Source organism: Mycteria americana, chromosome 26 (assembly GCF_035582795.1).
Source record: "Mycteria americana isolate JAX WOST 10 ecotype Jacksonville Zoo and Gardens chromosome 26, USCA_MyAme_1.0, whole genome shotgun sequence".
In the NCBI taxonomy this organism is placed as follows: domain Eukaryota; kingdom Metazoa; phylum Chordata; class Aves; order Ciconiiformes; family Ciconiidae; genus Mycteria; species Mycteria americana.
In genome coordinates, this window is record NC_134390.1 from 138,716 (window position 1) to 161,158 (window position 22,443).

Below are 22,443 nucleotides of genomic sequence, written 5' to 3' on the forward strand. Positions count from 1 at the left end.
GCCAAAGGCCTTTCTTGGGGAAAAACGGGCAACTGGGGCTAGTGGGAAGGGCTACGGGGGCGATTGCCGCAGCGGGGCGAGCCTTGCTGCTGGTCCCCTATGTGAGTGATCGAAGGGCGTTTTTGAGCTCAGTTTCTCTTGAAAATATTAAATGCTTTTGGGGTTGTAGAGGACACAAAATTGGAGCGGCCGAGCCCGTCCAGAGCCCTCAACCGCTCGAGGCACAGCAGCGTTTCAAGTGTTTGCCAAGACTTTTGTAAAATGCCCGTTGGAGGGGGAAACATCCATTCCCCGCCCCGTTTCCACCCCGTTCCCGCTGGGGCAGCGGGGTCTTTGGGGGAGCAAAGAGCTGGGGTGTGGGGGTGTGGGGGGCCGCGCTGGCTGCAGCTTGGGGTGCTGGGTTGGGTGGGAGGATGCTAGGGAGGCCAGGGGTGATGCTGGGGGGGAGCTGGGGGGGATCAGGGGGGATGCTGGGGGGGATCAGGGGGGATGCTGGAGAGGAGCTGGGGGGATGCTGGGGGGGGATCGGGGGGATGCTGGGGAGGATCAAGGGGTGATGCTGGGGGGGATCAGGGGGGATGCTGGAGAGGAGCTGGGGGGATGCTGGGGGGGGGATCAGGGTGATGCTGGGGGGGGATCGGGGTGATGCTGGGGGGGATCAGGGGTGATGCTGGAGAGGAGCTGGGGGGATGCTGGGGGGGGATCGGGGTGATTCTGGGGGGGATCAAGGGGTGATGCTGGGGGGGATCAGGGTGATGCTGGGGGGGTGATGCTGGAGGGGATCAAGGGGTGCTGCTGAAGGGGGATCAGGGTGATGCTGGGGGGGATCAGGGGTGATGCTGGGGGGGTGATGCTGGAGGGGAATTGGGGGGTCATTCTGGAGGGGGCCACTGCGATGCCGGAGGGGAGCAGGGAGGGGGGGATGCTGGAGGAGGCCGGGGGGAAGATGCTGGTGGGGGCCCCGGGGGGGACCTGCCGAAGCGGGGCCGCAGGACCCTCGCCGGGCGCTGCCTCCCAGCCCCCCCGACCCCCCGGCCTTGCCTCCTCCCTCCCTCCCTCCCTCCCTCCCTCCGCCCGCCGCCTCCTCCCGGCCCTGGGCGGGGTTTGGCCCCGGCTCCGGGAGATGGTGGAGCCGGTGTGAGCGGCACCGGGGCTGCAGCCGGCTGCGGCCCCCCCTGGCCCCGAGCCCCGGGGGGGAGCCCGGCCCCCCCGGCCCCGCCATGCCCGCCGGCAGCAACGAGCCCGATGGGATCCTCAGCTACCAGGTGGGGGGCAGCGGCGGGGGGGATGCCCGGTACCCCCGGGCGGGCCGTGCCGCCGGTGCGGCCGGAGGATGCTCGGTGGCTGCTCACTGCGGCATTTCCGATGGCGGGGGGGGGACAGGGGGAGCGGGGGGGGGGTGCATGGGGGAGGCAAGGCGTCTGCAAGGGGGGGTGCACGGGGGGGCCGTACGGGGCGTGCGGGGGGGGTGAAGGGCATCTGCAAGGTGGGGGGGGTGTAAGGGGGGTGGTAGGTGTCTGTAAAATGGGGTGCCGGGGGTGTGCGAGGGGGTGCCAGGCCTCTGAAGGGGGGGGCAAGGCATCAGCAAGGCATCTGCAAGGCGGAGGGGCGGGGGCGCAAAGGGGGGGCGAGGGGTGCTCAGGGTGGGAGCAGGAGGGATGTGAGGAGGGGAGGAAGGCACCCGCACGATGCCTGTTGGGGGGGTCCCCGCCGGGCCCCCCTTGTTCCCTCCTCCGCATCTGGAGGATGTGACCCCCTGGTGATGCTGCGGGCCCTTCGGAGGGGGGACAAAGGCCACTGTCCCTGCAGAGCCCCACGCCACCCAGTCACCGGGGGGGCTCAGCTATTGTCCCCACCAGGCGCTTGCACGGATGCGCCCGGTGCTGGGGTGCAGGCAGGAGGCAGCTGGGTGGTCCCCCCTCTTTCAGCAGCTCCTTCTCCCGGGGAGGGCCTGCCCGACCCCCCGCTGCACCCATGGACCCGGCTGGAGGAGCTGCTCTCGGTGGCAAACGAGAGGTGGGGAATTAATTAATCTGCCCTGAAATTACAGCTCACAGGAAAGAGCGAAAGGAATTTACGTCTCCCCCAGCAAGGGATAACAGTCACGTCCTGGTGATGCTCGGCCGTGACCTGTGTCCCCCCCTCGCAGCCCCACTTTGGGGCTCCGGAGACCTGTCCCCTCCTGTTGCAAGCACCCGGGTCCAGTCCCTGTCACAGCTCAAATCCTGGCCAGGAGGCGGAGGGGTCCCCACGGGGGGACAGTGCTGACCCCCACGACAGCAAAGGACGGAGCCGTGGGGACGGTGGCTTCGTCCAGGCAGGATGGAGATGGAAAGGGGCGAGGATGGGGTCTCCTGCTCCCCCCCTGGAGCAGCCCCCCGGTTTGTCCCCATGCACGCTGTTACCCTCATGCCATAATAACACCAGGACCAGTATTATTAATTACACTTTGGGTGAGATTAATTACATTAATCCTCCCTCCCACTGGCAGTGGCTGGTCCTGCTTGCGTGTAACGGGACGAGGGGGCCGGGATGCGAGGTTTGCCTGCTCACGCGATGCTTTCGGCCTTCCCCTGTCACCGGGAGGGCTCAAAGCTGGACCTGAAACCTCTGCTTTATGCTTTTCCTCGTCCTCAATTACACCAAAGCTTCCCCAGGGAAAGATTTTTCTTTCCCAACCAGAGGAGTTGCAATGAGACAGGTAAACTGAGGCAGGACACTCAAAAAGCCCTCTCTCTCCTGCTGGGACAAAAAAATCGCGGTAAAATAATAATTTGGAGAAGTTTTCTTGAGGTGGACACAGAGAGAGGATGCACCAAGCTCGTGACATGGAGGGGTTCACTGCAGCCGTGTCGAAACGGACCTTTCTCCTTTGCTCCAGCGATTTCTGATTTCATTTTTACAAGCAATAATTACTTTCAGCCTCCTGACAAAACCAGCTTCGGAGCAGCCAGCTGGAGCTTTTCGCTTAGAAAATAGTGAAGTGGAACAACTCCGGCTGCTCCAAAACTCAAAAGTGAGCGATGCAAAGCTCGGCGTCCCCTTTCCCAGCCGAGTTTCGATGATCTGATGTTTTCCAGGTGCCTGGTGGCAGCGGAGAAAGACGGAGAGGGAAGGTGAAGCGTCTGCAAGTGCTGGTACCCATCCTGGGATGGGATAATTTGCTTTCCAAGAGGCATCCCTCCTTCCTGCTCCATCCCATCCCAAGCCCACGGGTCCACAGCCCCGCAGCTCTATTAAATCCTTAACTCCTCCAGCAGTTTCCTCAATGAAATAACCACCCCCCGTCTATTCGAGTGGCCTAACTGGGACCGAGTGAGTTTTGAGCGGGGCCGTTTCCTTCGGTGGCATCTCCGTGCAAGGCTTGCCGCGATTTCGGGGATGCTGCAATGGCTGGGGAAGAGCGATGGGGTGCTCGGAGCATCTTGCCGCGGACCCGGAGGTGCCCACTTGTCCCGTTTCCTCCTATGTTTGCTCCTGAAGCTTTAATACTAAATAATAAAAAAGCAGCGGGGATCCGAGCTTGGATCACGATGGGATTTTAACTGATTAGACCTCGGTGTCACCTTCCTTCGCCATGTTATTTTACACCCCGTGTCACCTTTCAGGGCAAGCCGGGCAGTTAACCTTTCTGCCGAGCGGCGCCGGGGAGGAAGTTCATTAGAGCAAATGAATTTGCGGCATGGAAATGATGGATTAGCTCAGCTTGGAAAATAAAGTAGAGCTGGAGATAGCCGGAGGAAGCGAGGAGAGTAAAAAATGTCGCTTATCTGGACATTTCCGTACCATGCTAGGACTTGGTCTGGCTAACGAGGGTTTATTGAAGCACCAAAGGGATGGAGGCCGTGCCAAAGCGAGACCTTCCTGAAATGCCCTGATTTTTTTCAGGAAATTTCGATGAAAATCGGTGCCACCCCATAACGTGTATTTTCCCAACGGTTTGCACCTCACTTGTGTTTTGGCAGCTTGTGCTTTTAAATACACCCAAACGCTGCTTATGCCTTTCGCCCTGGCAGGACGCGGCGTTTACCCCCCATTTCTCTATTCCGGATCATTTTTGCTCAAAACGGAGCTGGTTTCTCCCCGTCCACTGAGTTTTCCAAGCGGGAAGAGTCTTGGGGTGTGTAGCTTTAAATAACTGCCTGGGTCTGCATCATAGGTTCCGATTCCATCAACTGTCACTTTTTGTGTTTCTGGAGTTGGTGCGCACTGGGTGCCACTGAGCTCCTCTCAGCGGGGCTGTCCCGCTGTCCTGGGGGAATCTGGCCCCCTGATTGATCTGGAGGTTCATTCATCCCCCAAATCCCGTGACCGACGCGAGGATGAACCGGAATGGGGATTACAAAATGACGCTCCTGGAAGAGTTACAAGTAGCACGGCTGGGGCTCTGCTGAGGGGTTGGGCATCCCCCAAAGAGTGGGAAAACTCTCCTGGAAATCCCGTTGGCGTTTCCCTGGGGCGCAGAAGGGTGGGCGGGGGGAGATGCTTTGCAGCGGGGAGGGCTGCCGGCGGCAGGTTTAGCGTCGCTGGTCGGAGCACGGAGGCAAAACGGTTTCTAAGAGAGAAGGCGACTTTCCCCGGGTCGCCCGCGGGGCGTTTGCAAGCTGCGCCTCCCAAATCGCTTCGTTTATTCCCGCTCCGGCACCCACGTAACGCGCTCGAGCTTGCGATTTTATTCGAATGGTGATTTTATTTAAATGGCGGTTTGACGTGGTTTTATTAAGCCCTTTCGTCCCGTGCCTTTTCCGAGGTTGGGGTTTGGGTTTTTTTGGCAAATCCGGAGGGGAGCAGGATGCGTTGCTAAGAAGGGACGGAGGGTGGCGGAGGCTGTCATCGGAGCGAGGACAGGAAAGCCACAGGCGCGTGATAATCTGGCTGCTGGGTAACGTGGGCGAGTCCCGGGAGCTGGCAGGGAGGTAGCAACAAGTCGGCTTTGAAATTAGTACTCAGGGACCAGCAAACTCATTTCCAGGCAGGAGCGTTTGTTCCTCTTGCTCGTCAAATGAACCGGCGAGCACAAGGCGTCCGCTTTCCCGAGCATCGCTGCCGTGCGGCGGCGGGTGATGCTATTCAGTCGAAGCAGTAATTTGGGGGATAAGCAGCAGATTCCACGTTAGCATTTGCAGCTTAAATCATAAGAAGTTATTTATTCTCTATTTTTTTTAATAAGTCTTCATGGTTAATGCATCCTCATTAGTAAAGTGGGCAGCGTATGCCAGCGCGGCAGTTGAAGTTTTACTTGAAAATTACAGCTTTGGTTGTTTTGGGCTGTTTCCCAGTGCACGGTGTAGCTCTTGCTTTTTGAATTTTGTCCAACAGCCCTGCCAGTTGCCCAAATTTTCTCAGTATTTTGCTCTTCTTCAAACTTCAGTTTCAGAAATCGAGCAACTGGGTGCGAATCTCGGCGTATTTTTTTCGTTTGAACGGTTTTTGTGATGACAGCAATGGGCTTGCAAAGATGAACCTCAGCGATTCAATAGTCCCAAACCTTCGCCGTTTGAAAACCAACGAAATTTTTCAATACTTTGAAAACCGATGAAAACTAAAGGGCGTTCAGGCATTGCAGAGTTTTTCTTTGCATGGGTGAACAGATTTTGGTTTTCTGGGATTAGTTACCTTCCATGCAGGCAAGGAAGGAGAAACCGAGCGGCGGTGACATATTTCCTTTCGTATTTAAGACATGCATAGCAATGTAAAGACAAAGTGCAGCCTAAAGAGGGGAAAAAAAGATATCAAGTGTTTCCAGGAGGCCCTTCTTCAAGCCGCAGTTGCGACTTCAGCGTGAGCCGTGGTTGGGTTTTCGTTTCTTTGAACGCAGCCTGGTAATCCCCAGCCCCAGCCCTGGTGGCAAGGGGGAAAGAGAAGCAAAAAGACTTCTTTCAGTTTGCTCCTGTAGTTCTCCTTTGGCTTTTAAGTCACAAATGCTCTTCACGCAGCGGTATTGCAGCCAAGGAGGGCATTAGCTCTCAGCTCTTGGCTTTTGCAAGGAGAAAAATGATGTTTTCTGTGGAAAGCGCGCTTGCACCAAGGGAAGCCCCAGCTTCGCCCTTGCAGGTTCTCGAGGGCCTTTGGAGGTTGTTGGTGGCCATGTCCTGTGGCCAAGTGCCATCTAGTGAGTCCTGCAGGTATCACGTTTGGAGACTGAAACTTGCTGTGATCAAAAGTGCAGTTTTGGGGTTTTTTTTCCCCGTTCAGAAATCCCTTTTCTTTTTTTTTTTTTTTTGAAAGGAACCGCAAGAACAAAGCGGGAGGTTTTTTTGCGGTCTGAAACACTCAGCCCTCTGGCCCCATAGTAAATACTTCCAGACTCACATTGTACACAATATAGGTGATGTTATGGACTGTTTTATTTGAGTGTGGGAAGAAAAACCTTCTACAAGTCCCTGTTTTTAGGGCTGTGCCTGGAGTGGGCGCACAGAGGCGTGATGCTCGTGGCCTCGCGCGGATGCAGGGGTGGATGATGGCTGGGAACGGTACGGGATGCTGGCTGGGAGGATGGTACCGGAGCTCTGCACACCCAGCCCCAATTTTTACCTTCTTCTCATTGCTAAACAGAGACATGACGAAGAGGCAGTGATTGACCAGGGAAGAACGAGCAACGTTGTCAATATTCACTATGAGAAGGAGGAGCTGGAAGGTGAGTCTCTGCTGCGATCCTGGTAAAGGGGCCACCAGCCCAGCACGTTTTCCCATTGCACAAAGTCCCTACGATGTCCCTTGCTCGGTGTCACATCACGTGCAGCAAAACATGCCATGTTTCTTAATAAAGCAGCACAGTTCTTTTCACATTTTTTAATATTATGGCTTTTAAACAGAGGGAAAAAGCCCCCTGCGGCGGCCATGGTGTGAGTTTTAGCCACGGGGCTGAATAATTCACGGCCTGTTTTCTCGCAGAGGCTGCTCCTGGCTTGGAGAGGTCAGGAGAATAATTTGACGGCTGCACATGTGTGGATGTGATTTTCTTTTTTTGTTCTGGAGTTCATTATCATGGGACTGATTTGATCTTCTCTCGTTGCCTTGTGCCATACAAAGATTTTAAAAATAATGACCTTCTGTCGCTGCTTAATGAGCAAGTCTGAGTGTTGTCCAGCCAAAGCTGGAATTTGAGAAGAGGTTTCATACTTTCAGGGCACTTTTAGGTGACCCGGAGCCATCACTTGTTGCTCTGTTTCTGCAAAGTTTGAGTAAAATAGGCTTTGGAAAAAAGGAGGTCTAGTGAAAACAAGATTAAGAGAAGTCGGTGTTTCTCCTGGGATTTAACCGTGGCTTAGCGAGGCACCGGCCGTGTCAACCGTTGCCTCAATGCCGAAAGTGCCGCTGCAAATGCTGCTTTTTCGCAGGCCACCGGACCCTGTACGTGGGCGTGCGGATGCCCCTGGTGAGGCAGAGCCACCGGCATCACCGACCCCACAGCCAGAAGCATCGGAAACGGGAACGGGAGAAGGACTCTGCCCCGACGGAGCAGGGCTACCGCTGTAAGTCCCGTCGCGGCATTGCCTAAACTCCTTGGGGCTACGTGGGTGCCGGGGTCTTCTGCAAGCGGGTCCGTGTGGCTAGTTTGAGTGACTTGCTGTTCTTCCAAGGGAAAGTGGCATTATTTAGCAAGACTCTCTTTTTCCAAACTTTTCTCTTTTTTTTTTTTTTTTTTTTAAGGCAGTTAAATGCATAATGGATTTAAGGCTCACCTTCCTTAGAGGGATCTTGGCTTTAAAAATGGAAATGTGGGGAAGGAAAGCTGCCCATCCTTATGCAGAGGTGGAAAAGATGCTTCTCCTTCTCTGTGGCTCTGTGCAAACCCGGGCAGACCCAGGGGAGAGGGGCCAGCCCAATATTTATGGCTGAACTGGTGCCAATGCGATGGCCGCTTTGCGTGTGAGCGTGACGGGCCGTATTCAGCCGCAGTAACGGGACGGGGCTTTGTCTTCTGCCCCCAGACACCCCGTCCCAGCGCGTGCAGTTCATCCTCGGGACCGAGGAGGACGAGCAGCACGTCCCGCATGACTTGTTTACCGAGCTGGATGAGATCTGCGTGAAAGAGGGTGAAGATGCCGAGTGGAAGGAAACGGCAAGGTGAATGCCTGCTGCTGGCTGTGGTGGGAGAGGAGTCCTCGCGCCGGCAGCGGCCGCGGGCTCTGCTTTCCGCTCTCAGGGCCGTGAAGCTTGTGCAGCTGCAGGTGCCGATGCGAGGAGCCTTCTGCCCTAGCGAGGGTTCTGGCTACCCCATAGCTCTATTAAAGGGGTTGCAGAGCTGAGGCTGTTTTCTTGCAATGGGGCTGATCGCACCTGATGTCTGCAGGTGGCTGAAGTTTGAGGAGGACGTGGAAGACGGCGGCGAGCGCTGGAGCAAGCCCTACGTGGCCACGCTGTCCTTGCACAGCCTCTTTGAGCTGAGGAGCTGCATCATCAACGGCACGGTGCTGCTGGACATTTGCGCCAACAGCGTCGAAGAGATTGCAGGTACCGTGGGCGCCGCATCCCTCCGGGAACGGCCGAGCTCGGTTTGCCGCGGTGCCCTTCACTCCCGAATCAAAGCCTGCCCTAACGGCACGTCCTTTTCCAGAAGTCCCACCGTGTTTTTAAGTTGTGAGTTGGTTTTGGATGTAGACTGGGCATGCAACAGTCACACCAGCTCTTTCTTCCAATATGGGATCCTTTTGAAAGCAATTTGTGAGGTTAGAGAAGTGATTAGAGAATATTCTCCAGCCAAAAAAGAGTGTGTGTCAGGGCTTAGCTCTTAGAAATACGGAGTCTGCGTAAGAGCTTTACCTTCTTAAATAAACTATTTATTACAAGCCATTTCCTCACATTCTTTTTTTTTCTTTTGCCTTAACGTCCAGGATTTAAGAGTTTTAAAGGCAGAGTTTATCTGGCAGATGACCAAGCAGTGTATTTCTGTGGGGAAGATAATTGAAGTTAATTGAAAAAGCAGCTTTGGAGAAATTATCTTTGACTAGTAGGTCTCCATTCAGCCCTTTCAAAAGCTGGAGAAGTCAGAGCCATTCTTAGCACATTTCTCCCTGGGCTCGGCAAATTGCAGTTGATCGGCCAAGGAAACTGTGGGAAAGTCTGTGCTATAGATTGCTTATAATTTGGTTAAATGTGTAGAGTCAGAAAGGCCAGATTGGGCAAGAAAATGGCATTATTTAGAATGGGAAATAATTATCTTCGCGGAGTGATGAATAAGCACTTTGATGATGTTTTTTAGCAAAAGAAAATTCTTGCTTTTGCTGCAAAGGCTGAACTGTATTCAAATGTCTCGCTAAGCAGGGCTGAGCCTGCGCTGGGGTATCCTGCATGGCGCAGCCTTCCCCAGGGGCTTCGGGGGTCGGGACTTGGCGGGGCTTCTGCTCTGACGGCTTCATTTCCCTCTGCCATCCCCAGATATGATCCTGGGCCAGCAAGAACAGTCCACGGAGTTTGATGAGCACATGCGGGCGAAAGTTCGAGAAGTCCTTTTGAAGAAGCATCACCATCAAAACGAGAAGAAAAGGAACAACCTTCTCCCCATCGTCCGCTCATTTGCTGATGTGAGCAAGAAGCAGTCAGACCCGCACCTCCTCGACAAGCCAGGTGAGGGTTTCTGCAGGGCTTTGGCATCAGGTGAGGGTTTCTGCAGGGCTTTGGCACCAGGAGAGGGTTTCTGCAGGGCTTTGGCATCAGGTGAGGGTTTCTGCAGGGCTTTGGCCCCATTAGACTTGTCCTGGCGAAGGAGAAGTGTCCCAATTGCTCCTTGTCCGTCTTTCTGAGTGTCTTTCTTTTTCCTACCAGCCCAAACACTCACCCCTCATCCTTCTCCCACCACTGCAGAAGCTAAAAATGGGGTGAACCACGAGACCGGCGCAATGGATTTAAGCAAGGTGAGACACTTGTAGCTTTCTTACGCCTTTAAGGCCAGATTTGCTCTTGTAAACTTGGCTGCAGAGTGTGCTGCAGGGTGCTGTGGGCTTTGCTTTCGGGGTAGTTGCCTGAAAATCGCTTGTCATGCCCAGGCGGAGCTGCACTTCATGAAGAAAATTCCCACCGGGGCTGAAGCGTCCAACGTGCTCGTAGGAGAGCTGGATTTCCTTCACCAACCCATCGTGGCATTTGTCCGCCTGACCCCGGCCGTCCTCCTCTCGGGCATGACAGAAGTTCCCATCCCGACAAGGTCTGCATGAGAAGCACAAAGTTTTTATTTAAAAAACAAACCAACAAACCAACATCAAATTGCATGCATCAGTTGGCGTCCCAAGGGAACAAGGCCAGTGGGAGCAAGCACGTTTGTCCCACTCACATCTCCTCACCTTCGTTTCTCCCTTCCCTGCTGTATCTTTTAAACCCATTGGCCAATTCTAATGAAAGTTGGCCCAAAAATTAAATTTGCGATCGGTTTTGATTAATTTCAAATTCATCGTGGAGTCGGTGGGCCTCTGTGTCCCCCCTCGAGCTGTGCTCTGGGCTGGGAGCTCCTGGGAATTTCCTTGGGTGCCCTTTGAGCAAGGACACGTTCTTCTCTCTCATTTTGTTTTTCTTGCCCAGGTTCCTGTTTGTTTTGCTTGGACCAGAAGGAAAAGCCCATCAGTACCATGAGATCGGCAGGTCCATGGCTACTATCATGACGGATGAGGTGCGACGAGATAAGAGATATCTCCGGGTCATTTTTGGCTTTCTTCACCTCTCCCTGTCTCTGTAGTAGTGAGGAAGAGGATTTGCTGACCCAGCTGCCCGCAGCTCTCCAAAGAGCCCACCCTTCCTTCGCACCCCAAAGCAAACACCCAGATTTGCATCACCCCACATCCTGGAGGCTGAAATCCCACCCGGGGTGCATCCTGCACCTCGTCCTTCTCCCCAGGGTCCCCAGCACGCCGTCCCCCAGTTTGCTTACACTGCCAGGGCCAGTAAAACTTCTCCTCTTGAAGCATGGTGTGCCATGGGGGAGGGGGGCCTCATGGAGGAGATGATTACAAGTACCACGATGGACAGATTTTCCCTTTTGGGGGAATATTTCCTGCCATTTCCAGCAGGAAATTTGGGGAAAATTATCTTGCATTTAGCCAAGAGCTTACTGCAGTGGTTAGGACGTCCGAGATGGGTTGTCCTCTCACCAGGTTGTCTCCTATCGGCAGGTTTTCCATGACGTTGCCTATAAAGCCAAGAACCGGGCCGACCTCGTGGCCGGCATCGATGAGTTTCTGGATCAGGTCACGGTGTTGCCGCCAGGAGAGTGGGATCCATCGATCCGAATCGAGCCCCCGAAAAACGTCCCTTCGCAGGTGGGTGCAGCGGCAGAGGGAGGTGCAAGGGGGACGGGCGGGACAGCAGCGCGGCTGGGGCCCAAATTCACAAGGTCCCAGTTTGACAGTCACGTACCCAGACCAGAAGCAAAACAAGCCAGTGGTTACAAATACATATCTTTATCTTATTTCCATTTTAACAGGAAAAAAGGAAGATGCCAGGAGCTCTCGATGACAGTGCTTCTCACAGCAAGCCGGAGAAACACAGTGGTCCTGAACTGGAGCGGACGGGAAGGTGTGAGCTTTAATAGTTTGGGGGTTTTTTTTCTGTTTGCCTGTAAAATCTGAGCATGACCTCCCTTCTAGCAGGTTTTGGGGGTTAGCTGGTTCAGTGAAGGGGCTGCACGCTGTCAGCTTGGTCCCCTGGGCTGGGCAGGTGGGAGATCTGGGCGGCTGGGCTCAGCCACGGCATCATTGCGCACAGGGTTTCTTGCTTTGGGGTGGAAGCGGATGTGCAAATACCTCCAGGCAGAGCTCTGATGCTTCTCAAAGCGAGGGCCTGTTGCAATAAGAGGGGACAGGGTCTCAGGTTAGGTCCTTTTTCTTTTTGTTGGAGGGTTTTTGTGTGTGCCTCAGTTTCTACTGGGTATAAAATGGGTGAAGGAGACTGCTGCTTTTTAGCAACGAAAGCTCTTCTGTGCCTGTGATTGTCCTTTTGCAGCAAAGAAAACTCAATGTGGTCTTCCAGGAGAACAGCCTATATTTTTTCCTTCCTCCAGGCTCTTTGGAGGTTTGATCCTGGATGTGAAGCGAAAAGCCCCATGGTTCTGGAGCGACTTTCGGGATGGTCTGAGCCTGCAGTGTCTGGCGTCCTTCCTCTTCCTCTACTGTGCCTGCATGTCCCCTGTCATCACCTTCGGGGGACTGCTGGGGGAGGCGACCAACGGCCACATAGTGAGCACCTCTCTCTGTTGGGTGGCATGGGGGAGCATAAAGCTCATGCAAAAGTCCTTGCTGCAGTGAATTGGCTTCGTTTTGTGTCGTCCCCCCCCCCATTTATTTACTCACTGCTGCCTCTCTTCCCTGGACAGAGTGCCATGGAGTCGCTGCTGGGCGCATCCATGACGGGCGTGGTGTATTCCCTCTTTGCTGGCCAACCTCTCACCATCCTCGGCAGCACCGGGCCCGTCCTTGTCTTCGAGAAGATCCTCTACAAATTCTGCAAGTAAGGCTGGCAGCCGTGGCTGGGTGCTGCGAGAGCCTGCAGAAGGCAGTGATGTTTTTCTTACATTTTTCTTAGCGGTGGTTGTTAGATTTAAGTTGTCTTCTGTGTCACAGACATCGCACGCTGCTGCTTTAGTACGTGATGGTGCAAGAGCCTTTGGTCTCTGAAGGGTGCAGGGGGTTGTTTGGGGTTTTTAGGGTTAAAGCGAAGCAGCAGGAGGAGGAGAAACCACAAGGATGTGGATGCCCAAGATGGGCTGCACAAGGAAGATGAGACAAATCACTCTGGTTTGGGAATGAGGGAACATTTGCTTTCCTCTGAGTACAAAACCAGGCACTTTCTAGCCTGATTTTTGCTGGAAGTGGAAATATATTTTGCCCAAATATCCAAATAGCTTTCTGCTGAAATATTTTGCGTTTTGATGGTTTTATTGAAAAAGTAGGAGCTTTTCCTGTGAAATGGCTATTTTCCATGACAGTCCTTTTGTTGTGATGACGGTGGTGTGAGATGAACCACCCTTATTGCAATTTAAATTTATTATTAAGCCCCAGCTTGCTGGTAGCAGGTGACTGGGTGCAAACCCAGCCCATTTTGGTGTTCGGATATCAGGGTGATGTGGGAGAACACCACCTTCCACAACAGGGACCTGACCTCAATTAGCTTCCAAGGTGTTAACACCAGATAATTGCTAAATAATGATAATTAAATAATTGGCCTCTCCTCCTGCGGGTCCACACCCTGCACCGCAGCCCCGAGGCTGTCTGTAGTAGTACGTGGAAACTGCATTTACCATCCGCAGCCTTGACGTGCTCCTGAATTGCTCCCAATTTTGCCCGAAGGAAGGCACGGCTCGGAGCCTCTTGCTGGCCTTCCCGCCCTTCATTTTATTTTGGTTTCCCAGGGAGTACGCGCTCTCCTATCTCTCTCTGCGGGTGTGCATCGGGCTGTGGACTGCCTTCTTCTGCATAGTGCTGGTGGCCACTGATGCCAGCTGTTTGGTGTGCTACATCACCCGCTTCACCGAAGAAGCCTTTGCCTCCCTCATCTGCATCATCTTCATCTATGAGGCTCTAGAGAAGCTGAGTCACCTGCGAGAGACCTACCCTGTGCACATGCACAGCAAGCTCGACTTCCTCACCATCTACTAGTGGGTTTTTTCCCCTCCTAAAACGCTGCTGCCCCTTGGCAGGAGCTCAGGGCTGCACCTCCATCGCCTTTCCCTTACCCCTGTCTTGGCTTCTCTCCTCCCAGCTGTAAGTGTGAGGCGCCGACCCATCGCAGCAACGAAACCCTGCGTTTCTGGGAGAGCAACAAGATCAACGTGTCTGGCATCAACTGGGCAAACCTCACAGTGACAGTAAGTGCCCCCAGCCACTGCTTCCTCGTGCCGTGGCCACGGGGTCCGGGGACATTCGCGTGGTGCAAAACTCGGAGCCCTTCAGGTGATGATGGGCTTCAAACTGTGCTAGTGCTGCTCTGAAAAGTCATTGCTTAAATCTAACGTGTGGTTTTAACCTGCTTGGTCCTGGGAAGGAGAGCCCACCCTGTCCAGTCCACCTTGTCCCCAGCGTTGTGGCTAATAACTGTCCTCCTCAACCCTGTTGCAGGACAATATTTCTGGCCGGGAGCAAGGTTAAGTGGGTGGTTTGATTATTGTAGCAGTTGGAGGACTTAAGCTCATGCTTGAAGGTAGTAATTGGCTTCCTTAATTGGTTCCTAATAAATCCAGGCCTTGCTTTCTTACTCAGCGCTGTCTGAAAGTACGTGCGTAAATTTGCACGTCTGAGCAGCCTCTCAGGCTCTTGTGGCTGGAAGCAGAGCCCAGGCGTAGGATGGGAGGCTCTTATAGACATCTTCATGCGCCCTTGGCCACGTCCTCTGAGCCCTCCACTGGGAAGGGACGATTTGTCTCTTCTTCTTTCCTGTCACGGTTGTCTTAGCCCTCCTTCCCTGTTGCCTCTTTCTCTATCCCCAAGAGTTTCCAGCGTTTCCTTCCCCTCTGGTGTTGTCTTCAGCCATGGTTACCTGCCATTCAAGCGGAGGATGTGCCATGGGTCTGTGGTAGGGTGTCCCATCACATCTCATCTCTCCACTCTCCTCTGTGTAGTTCGATGTGTCACTCGTTCAGCTGCTGCTGCTCATTAAATCTAAACCTCCAGCAGCAGCACTCACAAGGTCATGGGTCTTGGTCCAAGATCCTCAAAACCCCCTAGTGATCTGAGGTTTCCTTGCTGCACGTGCACTGCCTTTGTGTCCTGACCCTCTGTTTCTCCAGGAATGTCGGTATTTGCGTGGAGAGTTTCAAGGACCTGCCTGTGGACGCAATGGCCCCTACGCGCCTAATGTCCTCTTCTGGTGCTGCATCCTCTTCTTCTCCACCTTTGTCCTGTCGAGCTTATTGAAGAAGTTTAAAACCAGCCGTTACTTCCCAACCAGAGTAGGTAGAAGGTGGTGCCCAGCAGCAGTCTCCACATTCATTTCCCAAAAAGGCTTTCCTGGAGCACTAAGCAGTATTTGCCACCACTTGGGCAAGCTGGGAAACGTTGACCTTGAAGGCCAAGCTCTCCGTTAGCTTGGATGTCCCTCACTCATTTCCATGAGTGCAAAACTATCGTAGCATTTCCCGCCTGCCTCACGACCTGCCCCAGAGCGATTTTTTTGCTCAGGCAGTGGGAAATCAGGTCTTCCAAAGGTTTTTTTTTTTTTCCGCCTTCTGTGCATTATGTGCTCAAGGGGAAAGTTGATTCAAATGAGGAGCTGCCATAGAAAAAGACACTGTTTCTTCCTTTTGAGGAGCAAATGATGCCTCAGTGCCTTATTCCCATTTTAGCTGTGAGTGTGGCGGTAGTGGCAGACATCTGTTTCCTTATTTTTTAATATTTTTTTAAGGTTTGAATTAAAACAACCCTTTTCCACCTAATTAAACTTTTTTTTATTGTCTGACCAGATCTCGCAGGGACAAACACAGCAACAGTATCTAACCAAGGGATTTGGCTGCATGTCCTCAGAGTGGTGGGATTTTGTTAACCAGCCTTAATGTTGTTGATGTCCCTAACTTTTCCATCTCATGTTGTGGCCCCGTTTGCGATGCCCCTTTCAACTCTGGTTTCTTGCCCCAGGTACGGTCCACAGTGAGTGACTTTGCTGTTTTCCTCACCATCGTCATCATGGTGCTCATTGACTTCATGATTGGGATCCCATCACCGAAGCTCCACGTCCCCCATATGTTCAAGGTAATGGGATGTTTTGGCATGGAGCTGGTTTCAGCCCTTGGGGATGCCACAAGGTGATGCCGGGGCAGGGCTGAGCCTGGAGGAGATGCTGGTGGTGTGACGATCTCCTCTTCCACCTCCAAATGCGTTGTTTCCTTCTGGAAACAAGACGGCAGCCCCAGAACTAGATACCTACAGGAGAAGTATCTATAGGTGCTTGCAAAGAGGACACTGGCACTGCTGAACCCCATGGGAGAGGGTGACATGAAGCCAGGGCTGGGAGATGTTCTGACACAGGGATGGAGGGGAAGATCAAAGCCAGTGAAGTGGCTGGGCTGGGCGACGATGCTGATGCGTGTGCTTTGTTGCAGCCTACCAGAGACGACCGCGGGTGGTTCATCAACCCCATAGGACCCAACCCTTGGTGGACGGTGTTGGCTGCGCTCATCCCAGCTCTGCTCTGCACCATCTTGATATTCATGGACCAGCAGATCACTGCCGTTATTGTGAACAGGAAGGAGCACAGGCTGAAGGTAAGGGGCTGCAAGAGATGACCCCGTCCCCAACGCACTCCAGGCTGCAGGTATGGGGAGAAGCTCCTATTCCAAATGCTTTGTGAAGGCGTTGGTTTGGGACAACGTCAGGCTGCGTGGCAGGTTGCTCTCCTGGATTAGCGATGACGCGGGGAGCAAACGACAGGGGTGTTCAGATGAGCAATCTTTTGGAGCAGGAAATTAATCCTAGAGCGATATAGAAGAGCCTTTTTGTTTTAAAATGTCAGCAGCAGCTGGGGGAACAAATCATTTTGATGAGCTGCCAGGGATAACTCAGACTCGCATCTTACTTGCTAGTGGTGGAAATTTCTTTATGAATGAAAAAAATAGCCCTTTTTTTTTTGAGAAGTAGATATCACACAAACTCTCCAACTCCACTTTGTCTAAACTCCGGCCGGATTTTCATGCAAGGTGCTTGCGCAAAGGCTGGCTACATCCTTATTTGATCCCAGTTCTTGTTTTAAATTTTCAAGAAGTTGACCTGAGCTCAAGTAGGGTTTGAGTCTGACTTGTGACGATGTCCTTGCTCTTGTGCTGTGGGATGCTCTGTTTCTTGTTTTGCTCCCTGCAGAAGGGCTGTGGGTACCACCTGGACCTTTTCATGGTGGCTGTGATGCTCGGGGTGTGCTCTGTGATGGGGCTGCCCTGGTTTGTGGCTGCGACTGTCCTGTCCATCACCCACGTGAATAGCCTCAAAGTAGAGTCTGACTGCTCAGCTCCCGGGGAACAACCCAAGTTTTTGGGGATACGAGAGCAGAGAGTCACTGGCTTGATGATCTTTGTGCTCATGGGCTGCTCTGTCTTCTTCACTTCTGTGTTAAAGGTAAGAGGAAAATGCAAAACGCTCGGCAACCACGAGATTTCGGGAGGTTATACAAAAAGAGTCCCCTCTCTCCAGGCCTGAGTAGTTGTGGAGCGGAGGAGGAGGTGATCCCAAACCCTGGGGCTTGACCCACGGTGGGAGCCAGCCTCGGTTACGCTTTCCAGCCCTTCAGACCCCGGGTTGTGCTCGAGGCGAGCGAGCAAGACAACTGCTTTGATTTTCAGGTGTCTTTCAGGCCCACCCGTGTTTATGGGTTACCATTAAGCTTATTCAGACCAGTACATCTGCTCTCTTTCAAACAGGCAGCACTTTATTGGTTGCAATTTGCTCCCCCAAATGCCTCAGAACAGCCGTTCCCAGTAGCTAAACACACTGACATCATCCCCATGGGCTTCCTTGCACGTTCCTCCCACAAAGTCATTTCATTTTGGGGCTAAAAGGAGGCACGTCGCTTTTGCGTGTTGCCGCAAGAATATGTAGAAATGTTTTTCTACTGTCACAGAATGCGGCATATGGTAGCACGGGGGAAATCGCCTGTTTTTCCTCCAACCTTTCTGGAAAATAGGATTATTCTGATGAAATGTAACTCAAAAGTTCAGCCTAGAGCAGAGCATTAGCTCACTCGCACGCATAAAATCTCTACTGGTTAACCCCCCCACACCTCTAACCCTGTGGAAACTGGAAAGCTTTAGGCAATTTTAGGCTAAAGAAGAGAGTGGGAATACTGAAAATGCAATTTAAAAAACTAAATTATTGCATTCTTTTTTCAGTTTATACCAATGCCTGTGCTTTATGGAGTCTTTCTCTACATGGGTGTGTCGTCGCTCAGAGGAATTCAGGTACGGACTGTTTTTACAGCGTGCAGCATGTCTGCTCCCTGGTATTTCAGCTCCGTAGAAGCAGGAAAAAAAGCAGTGGCATGGGAAAAAACCTCTCCGAAAGCAAGCAATGAAAATATTTTGTGTAAGAAAAAGATCGGTGGAGGCACGGGAGGTGGACAGGGCTGGGAGGACCAGGCAAGTTCAGCGCTCTCTGTCTCATGGTTTGGGGCAGGTCAGTGTTTGGTTACGTGAAAATGGGGGGATTCATGCAAAGGGAAGACAATTTCTACCACCGGTGGAAATCCTTGCTGGGGGATTCAGTGGGCCAAGAAATGCTAATAATAGAATAACGTGGAATAATTGCAGTTGGGTGGGCAGCTCTCGGGGGCAAGCTGGTTTACAGATGGAGCAAAAGGGAAATGGGCGCTGCTCCCAGGAGGAACGCGGTGGGATCCACGATTTCTCATTGCAAGCGAGATCCTGCGAGCTCCCTCCATATCTCGACAGGGCCAGAAACTTCCTGCAGTCACAAGGTGGCAACTTTTCCACTTTTATTTTGCAGTTCTTCGATCGCTTGAAGCTGTTTTGGATGCCAGCGAAACACCAGCCGGATTTCATCTACCTGCGGCACGTCCCCTTGCGAAAGGTGCATTTCTTCACCATGATCCAGCTGATTTGCCTCGTCCTGCTCTGGGGCATCAAGGTGTCCCGTGCCGCCATCATCTTTCCCATGATGGTAAGAGCTGGTGCCGCTGGGCAGCGGGATGGGAGGGAGATGTAGCATCAGCTCTGGCCTCACCGCATCTTCCCTCTTATTCGTGAAGGTTTTGGCTCTCGTCTTTGTCCGGAAAGTGATGGATTTCTGCTTCTCGAAGCGAGAGCTCAGCTTTCTGGATGACCTTATGCCAGAAAGCAAGAAGAAGAAGTTGGATGATGCCAAAAATGAAGCCAAAGAAGAAGAGGTAAAGCTTGCTGGGGGCTCGGGGCTGGACATCTCCCTCAGTCTGTGAGAGCGCCTGTTTCTATCACAGCTTGCCTTTAAATGTTGGGGGAAGACCAGAACTCAATAGAAACAGATCCTAATAACCGTTAGGATGTGGGATCCAGGCTTTTTTTTTTTTTCCCCTAAATTAGCAGTGAGTTTAACACTTGAAAAGAGGTATAACTTTGTAAATGAGTCATTTATAATAAAGATGATGATGATGATGATTATTAGAATGGAAAAATTTGCTCCTAACGGTGGTTTTAACCCCTCCAAAATGTTTGGAGTGAAAGGTCTTTACCCTGCTGCACTAATAGCTAAAGCTGCCAAGGGTCAGGAGGAGAGGGCGGCGTGCAATGGTTTTGCTGGGTGTTTAGTTGATCTCTGCTCAAAGACGAAGAACTTGATTTGTCCCTTTTTACGTCAGGAGTCCCAGAAGATGATGGAAGCTGCTGCTGCAAATTCAGTTCAGCTGAAACTGGGGAAGACCAGAAACTTGGATATCCCAAAGCAAAACAGTGACAGGTAAAGCCCCACCAAGTGCCAGGACCCCCGGCAGGATTCGTTTGAAGGTGTACGGCACAATTTTCTCTACTTGCATCTTTACTGAGAATCCCTTAGAAACCAGCAGTCACCTTGGTGGGAAAATCAAATTTATGGGCAGGGCTGCAGGAGGCGATCGCAGGGCTCTGCCTCCAAGCAGAGTGGCTGCACAACTCGCGTTTGACCCCAAAAACTTGCGTCGTCAGTGACTTTACGGTAGCTGGAGATCCTCATACTTAAAAATGAGGAGTTGCATGCGTGATCTGAACCAGCAGTGGCTTAGAAGCCCGCTCCAGGGCTCCACACCAGCAAGAGCCTTTGAGCGGAGCTGCTGCTCTGCAGCTCCCAGGCTTGCCTCCCAAAACTCCTCATCCAGCAAAACCTCCCGTGCTTATGCTGAGCTTTGATTCTCCGGGCCCCCCTGTTCCTCTTTGCTGCTGCACTTGGTGGCATCGGTTCCCATAATCACGGATTGCTATGTAAAATATTTATTGCAGGGCTGATCCTTCCGAGATTAATATCTCGGATGAAATGTCGAAAACGACCGTATGGAAGGCTCTCACTATGAACACAGAAACACTCTGAATCCGGGGAGGAAAGAGGTAAAGGATTGCACGTGAACGTGACCGCGCTCCTCCGCAGGTGACGGTGCGCGCCTACGGTTTTGCCGTGCTTTGGCCGGCAACGCTGAGCAAACGTTGCCCGTCCCCGGGAGCAGGCAGCGAGGATTGAGGCGTGCAAACCGGCTCGTCTCTGCTGGGCTGGTCCCACAAAGGGGGCTGAATCAGCAGCAGCCGGCAGGGCTTCCACTGATGATGCTCTCCCCCTTTTTTTCTTTTTCCCCTCCAGTTTTCACGTTTAGGAATCTTGACTTTGAAGGAGAGGAGTGAGAACGTGACTCAGGGACGTGCCAACGCAGACACAGGGAGAGACCGCTTTTTTTTCGATTGGAGGATTCCCATTAAAGCCATGCAGATGTTTTCAGTTACCCTTGGTGTGCTTCAGGCGTTCCGTATCTCTAGACCAGCAAACTGAGGTGCACATCACAGTCAATGGGAGTTCGGTGTCGTTCAGCCTCCGTGTGTACGTGCGTGTGTTGTTGCGGTTTCGTAGTGGTAGAGGGACTGCTACCGCTTTATCATTCAGTGCTATTTTTTTAATATCTAATTTCTCCTCTCCTTTCTCTTTTTTCCAAATATAAACTCTGAATGTACAAAATAATTTTCTCTTATATTTGACGCATTCTCCACTGTCTCCTTCATCACGACCAGGTTCTTGGTCTGGTTTGGGGTCCTCGCTTTAATTCACTCTGTCTCTTACTGGTACGAGAGGGATGCCCTGCACGGCGGGGCAGCGTAAAGAGCGTCCGAGCTAAGGCGAAGGAAAAGCATTTGCTCCCTGCACCCCAGTTTTTTCCCCCCTTTTCCCCTTCCCTTTTCCCCCCTTTTCCCCTTCCCTTTTTTTTTTTTTCCCCTTCCCTTTTTTTTTTTTCCCTTCCCTTTTTTTTTTTTCCCCCTTCCCTTTTTTTTTTTTCCCCCTTCCCTTTTTTTTTTTTCCCCCTTCCCTTTTTTTTTTTTCCCCCTTCCCTTTTTTTTTTTTCCCCCTTCCCTTTTTTTTTTTTTTCCCCTTCCCTTTTTTTTTTTTTTCCCCTTCCCTTTTTTTTTTTTTTCCCCTTCCCCTTTTTTTTCCTAAACTTTGGCTCTGCCATCAGCCTGGAAGCTGCAAAATGCAGAAATGCCACCTTCTTGTCCCCTGGCTGTAAACTGAATATAAGGGAGCACTCGAAATTGCGTACCTTGAGTACGCTGTGGGCACGGGAGCGGCCGGGTGAGAGCTGGGGCTCTGCGCCCCTGGGCTGCCCCCTCCCCTCTTCCTCCCCTTTCCTTCCTTTTACCTCCCTGGGACTCTGTAGTTTCTTCTTCTCCCCTGTCCTTGCAAAGTCTTTTCTCTCGCAGGGTGGGACAAGCTGGGAGGAAAGCGGGAAGATGCTTTTTCCTCCTCCCTTTCCCTGCCGCTTTGCAGGAAGAAGCTGTTAAGCAGAGATGGTTCTCCTGCTCTTTTCACCTTTTGGGGGGTCCTTGGGCTGCGGTGTCAGCCCAGGCACGTGCGGTCGAGTCGGGTGGCCGTGGAGCCTGGGAGGAGAGGACAAGCCAGAAGAAAAGGTCCCCTTGCAGCCCTCCCCCTTGCTGTGGGCTCGGCACGGGCTCCGGGCTCTTGGTGTCTGCGACCGGTGCCGCCTGCCCAGCTGGGACGGCTGCAGAACCCTCCCGCCCTCGGCTTGTCCCATCTCCTGCGGGAGCCTCTTTGTGCATCGAACCACCCCAAAACGCCAACGGCAAGTTGTTGCTCCTTGCAGACGGGTGGGGGAAAGAAAATATAGAATTGCTCTGTAAGGACGAAAGCAGTACATTGCCACGCAGGGCCAAAGTCAGACGGCTTTTACGGGATGGGGTTTTGCAAACTGGAGTTTGACTATTGCCAGCGTGGCATGGTGACTGTCGGAGGGGGAGGAAAGTGGTTTAGCTCTTCGAAAAGGAGGGGAGGCAAAAAAAAAAAGGCTTGGAGGAAGGGAAAGGAGCAAAGCCTGGGTTTTCTTGCTGCTGTTCCTCCGTGATGCCCGTGCACGTCTTGTCCGTGCTGCCTTCCTGTGCCTGGCTCTGAGCGTGGGACTGCGCTCGCTGCTCCGACGTGCCGTCTCACCCCCCCCAGAGAGAATAAACTTCATTATAAAATAAAGTTTAGAAAATAAACTTTAATTCCCATCGAGGTATAACGTTAAGCCAGTGAACCACACCGGGTGCGGAGCTGGGTGGGTGTGGTACCAGTCCTATTGCTGCCCTGCCGCTAAAATGGAATTATTGGGCTTCTACTATAGGACAATTTTGCTTTTTCCTTTTTATTTTCCTCTCTTTAAGAGGAGAGAACCCGGCTGGGCTCCATTCCCTCCGGGCAGGGGCCAGGGCCAGAGGCTGGGATTGTTTAATAACGCTTAATAACGTGCCTCTGGGCCATCTACAAGGGCTTGTAACCCCCGGGGCTGGCTGCGAGACCCAGCCCTACGGCTGTCCGC

At 52.7% G+C, this 22,443-nt stretch overlaps 2 protein-coding genes across 2 annotated transcripts in view; one reads left to right on the forward strand and one right to left on the reverse strand.

Annotated features, from left to right (window-relative positions):
• Positions 1 to 22,443, reverse strand: part of POU6F1 (POU class 6 homeobox 1) — a 224,966-nt gene that overhangs the window by 64,769 nt on the left and 137,754 nt on the right. The gene's annotated exons all lie outside the window — the stretch shown is intronic.
• Positions 1,128 to 20,531, forward strand: SLC4A8 (solute carrier family 4 member 8). The gene is made up of 25 exons (XM_075525333.1): positions 1,128 to 1,265; positions 6,556 to 6,637; positions 7,341 to 7,475; positions 7,935 to 8,070; positions 8,297 to 8,457; positions 9,382 to 9,570; positions 9,769 to 9,857; positions 9,990 to 10,147; positions 10,519 to 10,606; positions 11,106 to 11,252; positions 11,417 to 11,508; positions 11,993 to 12,167; positions 12,305 to 12,438; positions 13,340 to 13,585; positions 13,690 to 13,795; positions 14,714 to 14,875; positions 15,558 to 15,671; positions 16,022 to 16,183; positions 16,776 to 17,027; positions 17,798 to 17,866; positions 18,411 to 18,584; positions 18,673 to 18,810; positions 19,258 to 19,355; positions 19,871 to 19,975; positions 20,223 to 20,531. Exons 1-24 carry the CDS (start codon positions 1,221 to 1,223, stop codon positions 19,956 to 19,958), a joined length of 3,240 nt encoding a protein of 1,079 aa, XP_075381448.1. The 5' UTR covers positions 1,128 to 1,220; the 3' UTR covers positions 19,959 to 19,975; positions 20,223 to 20,531.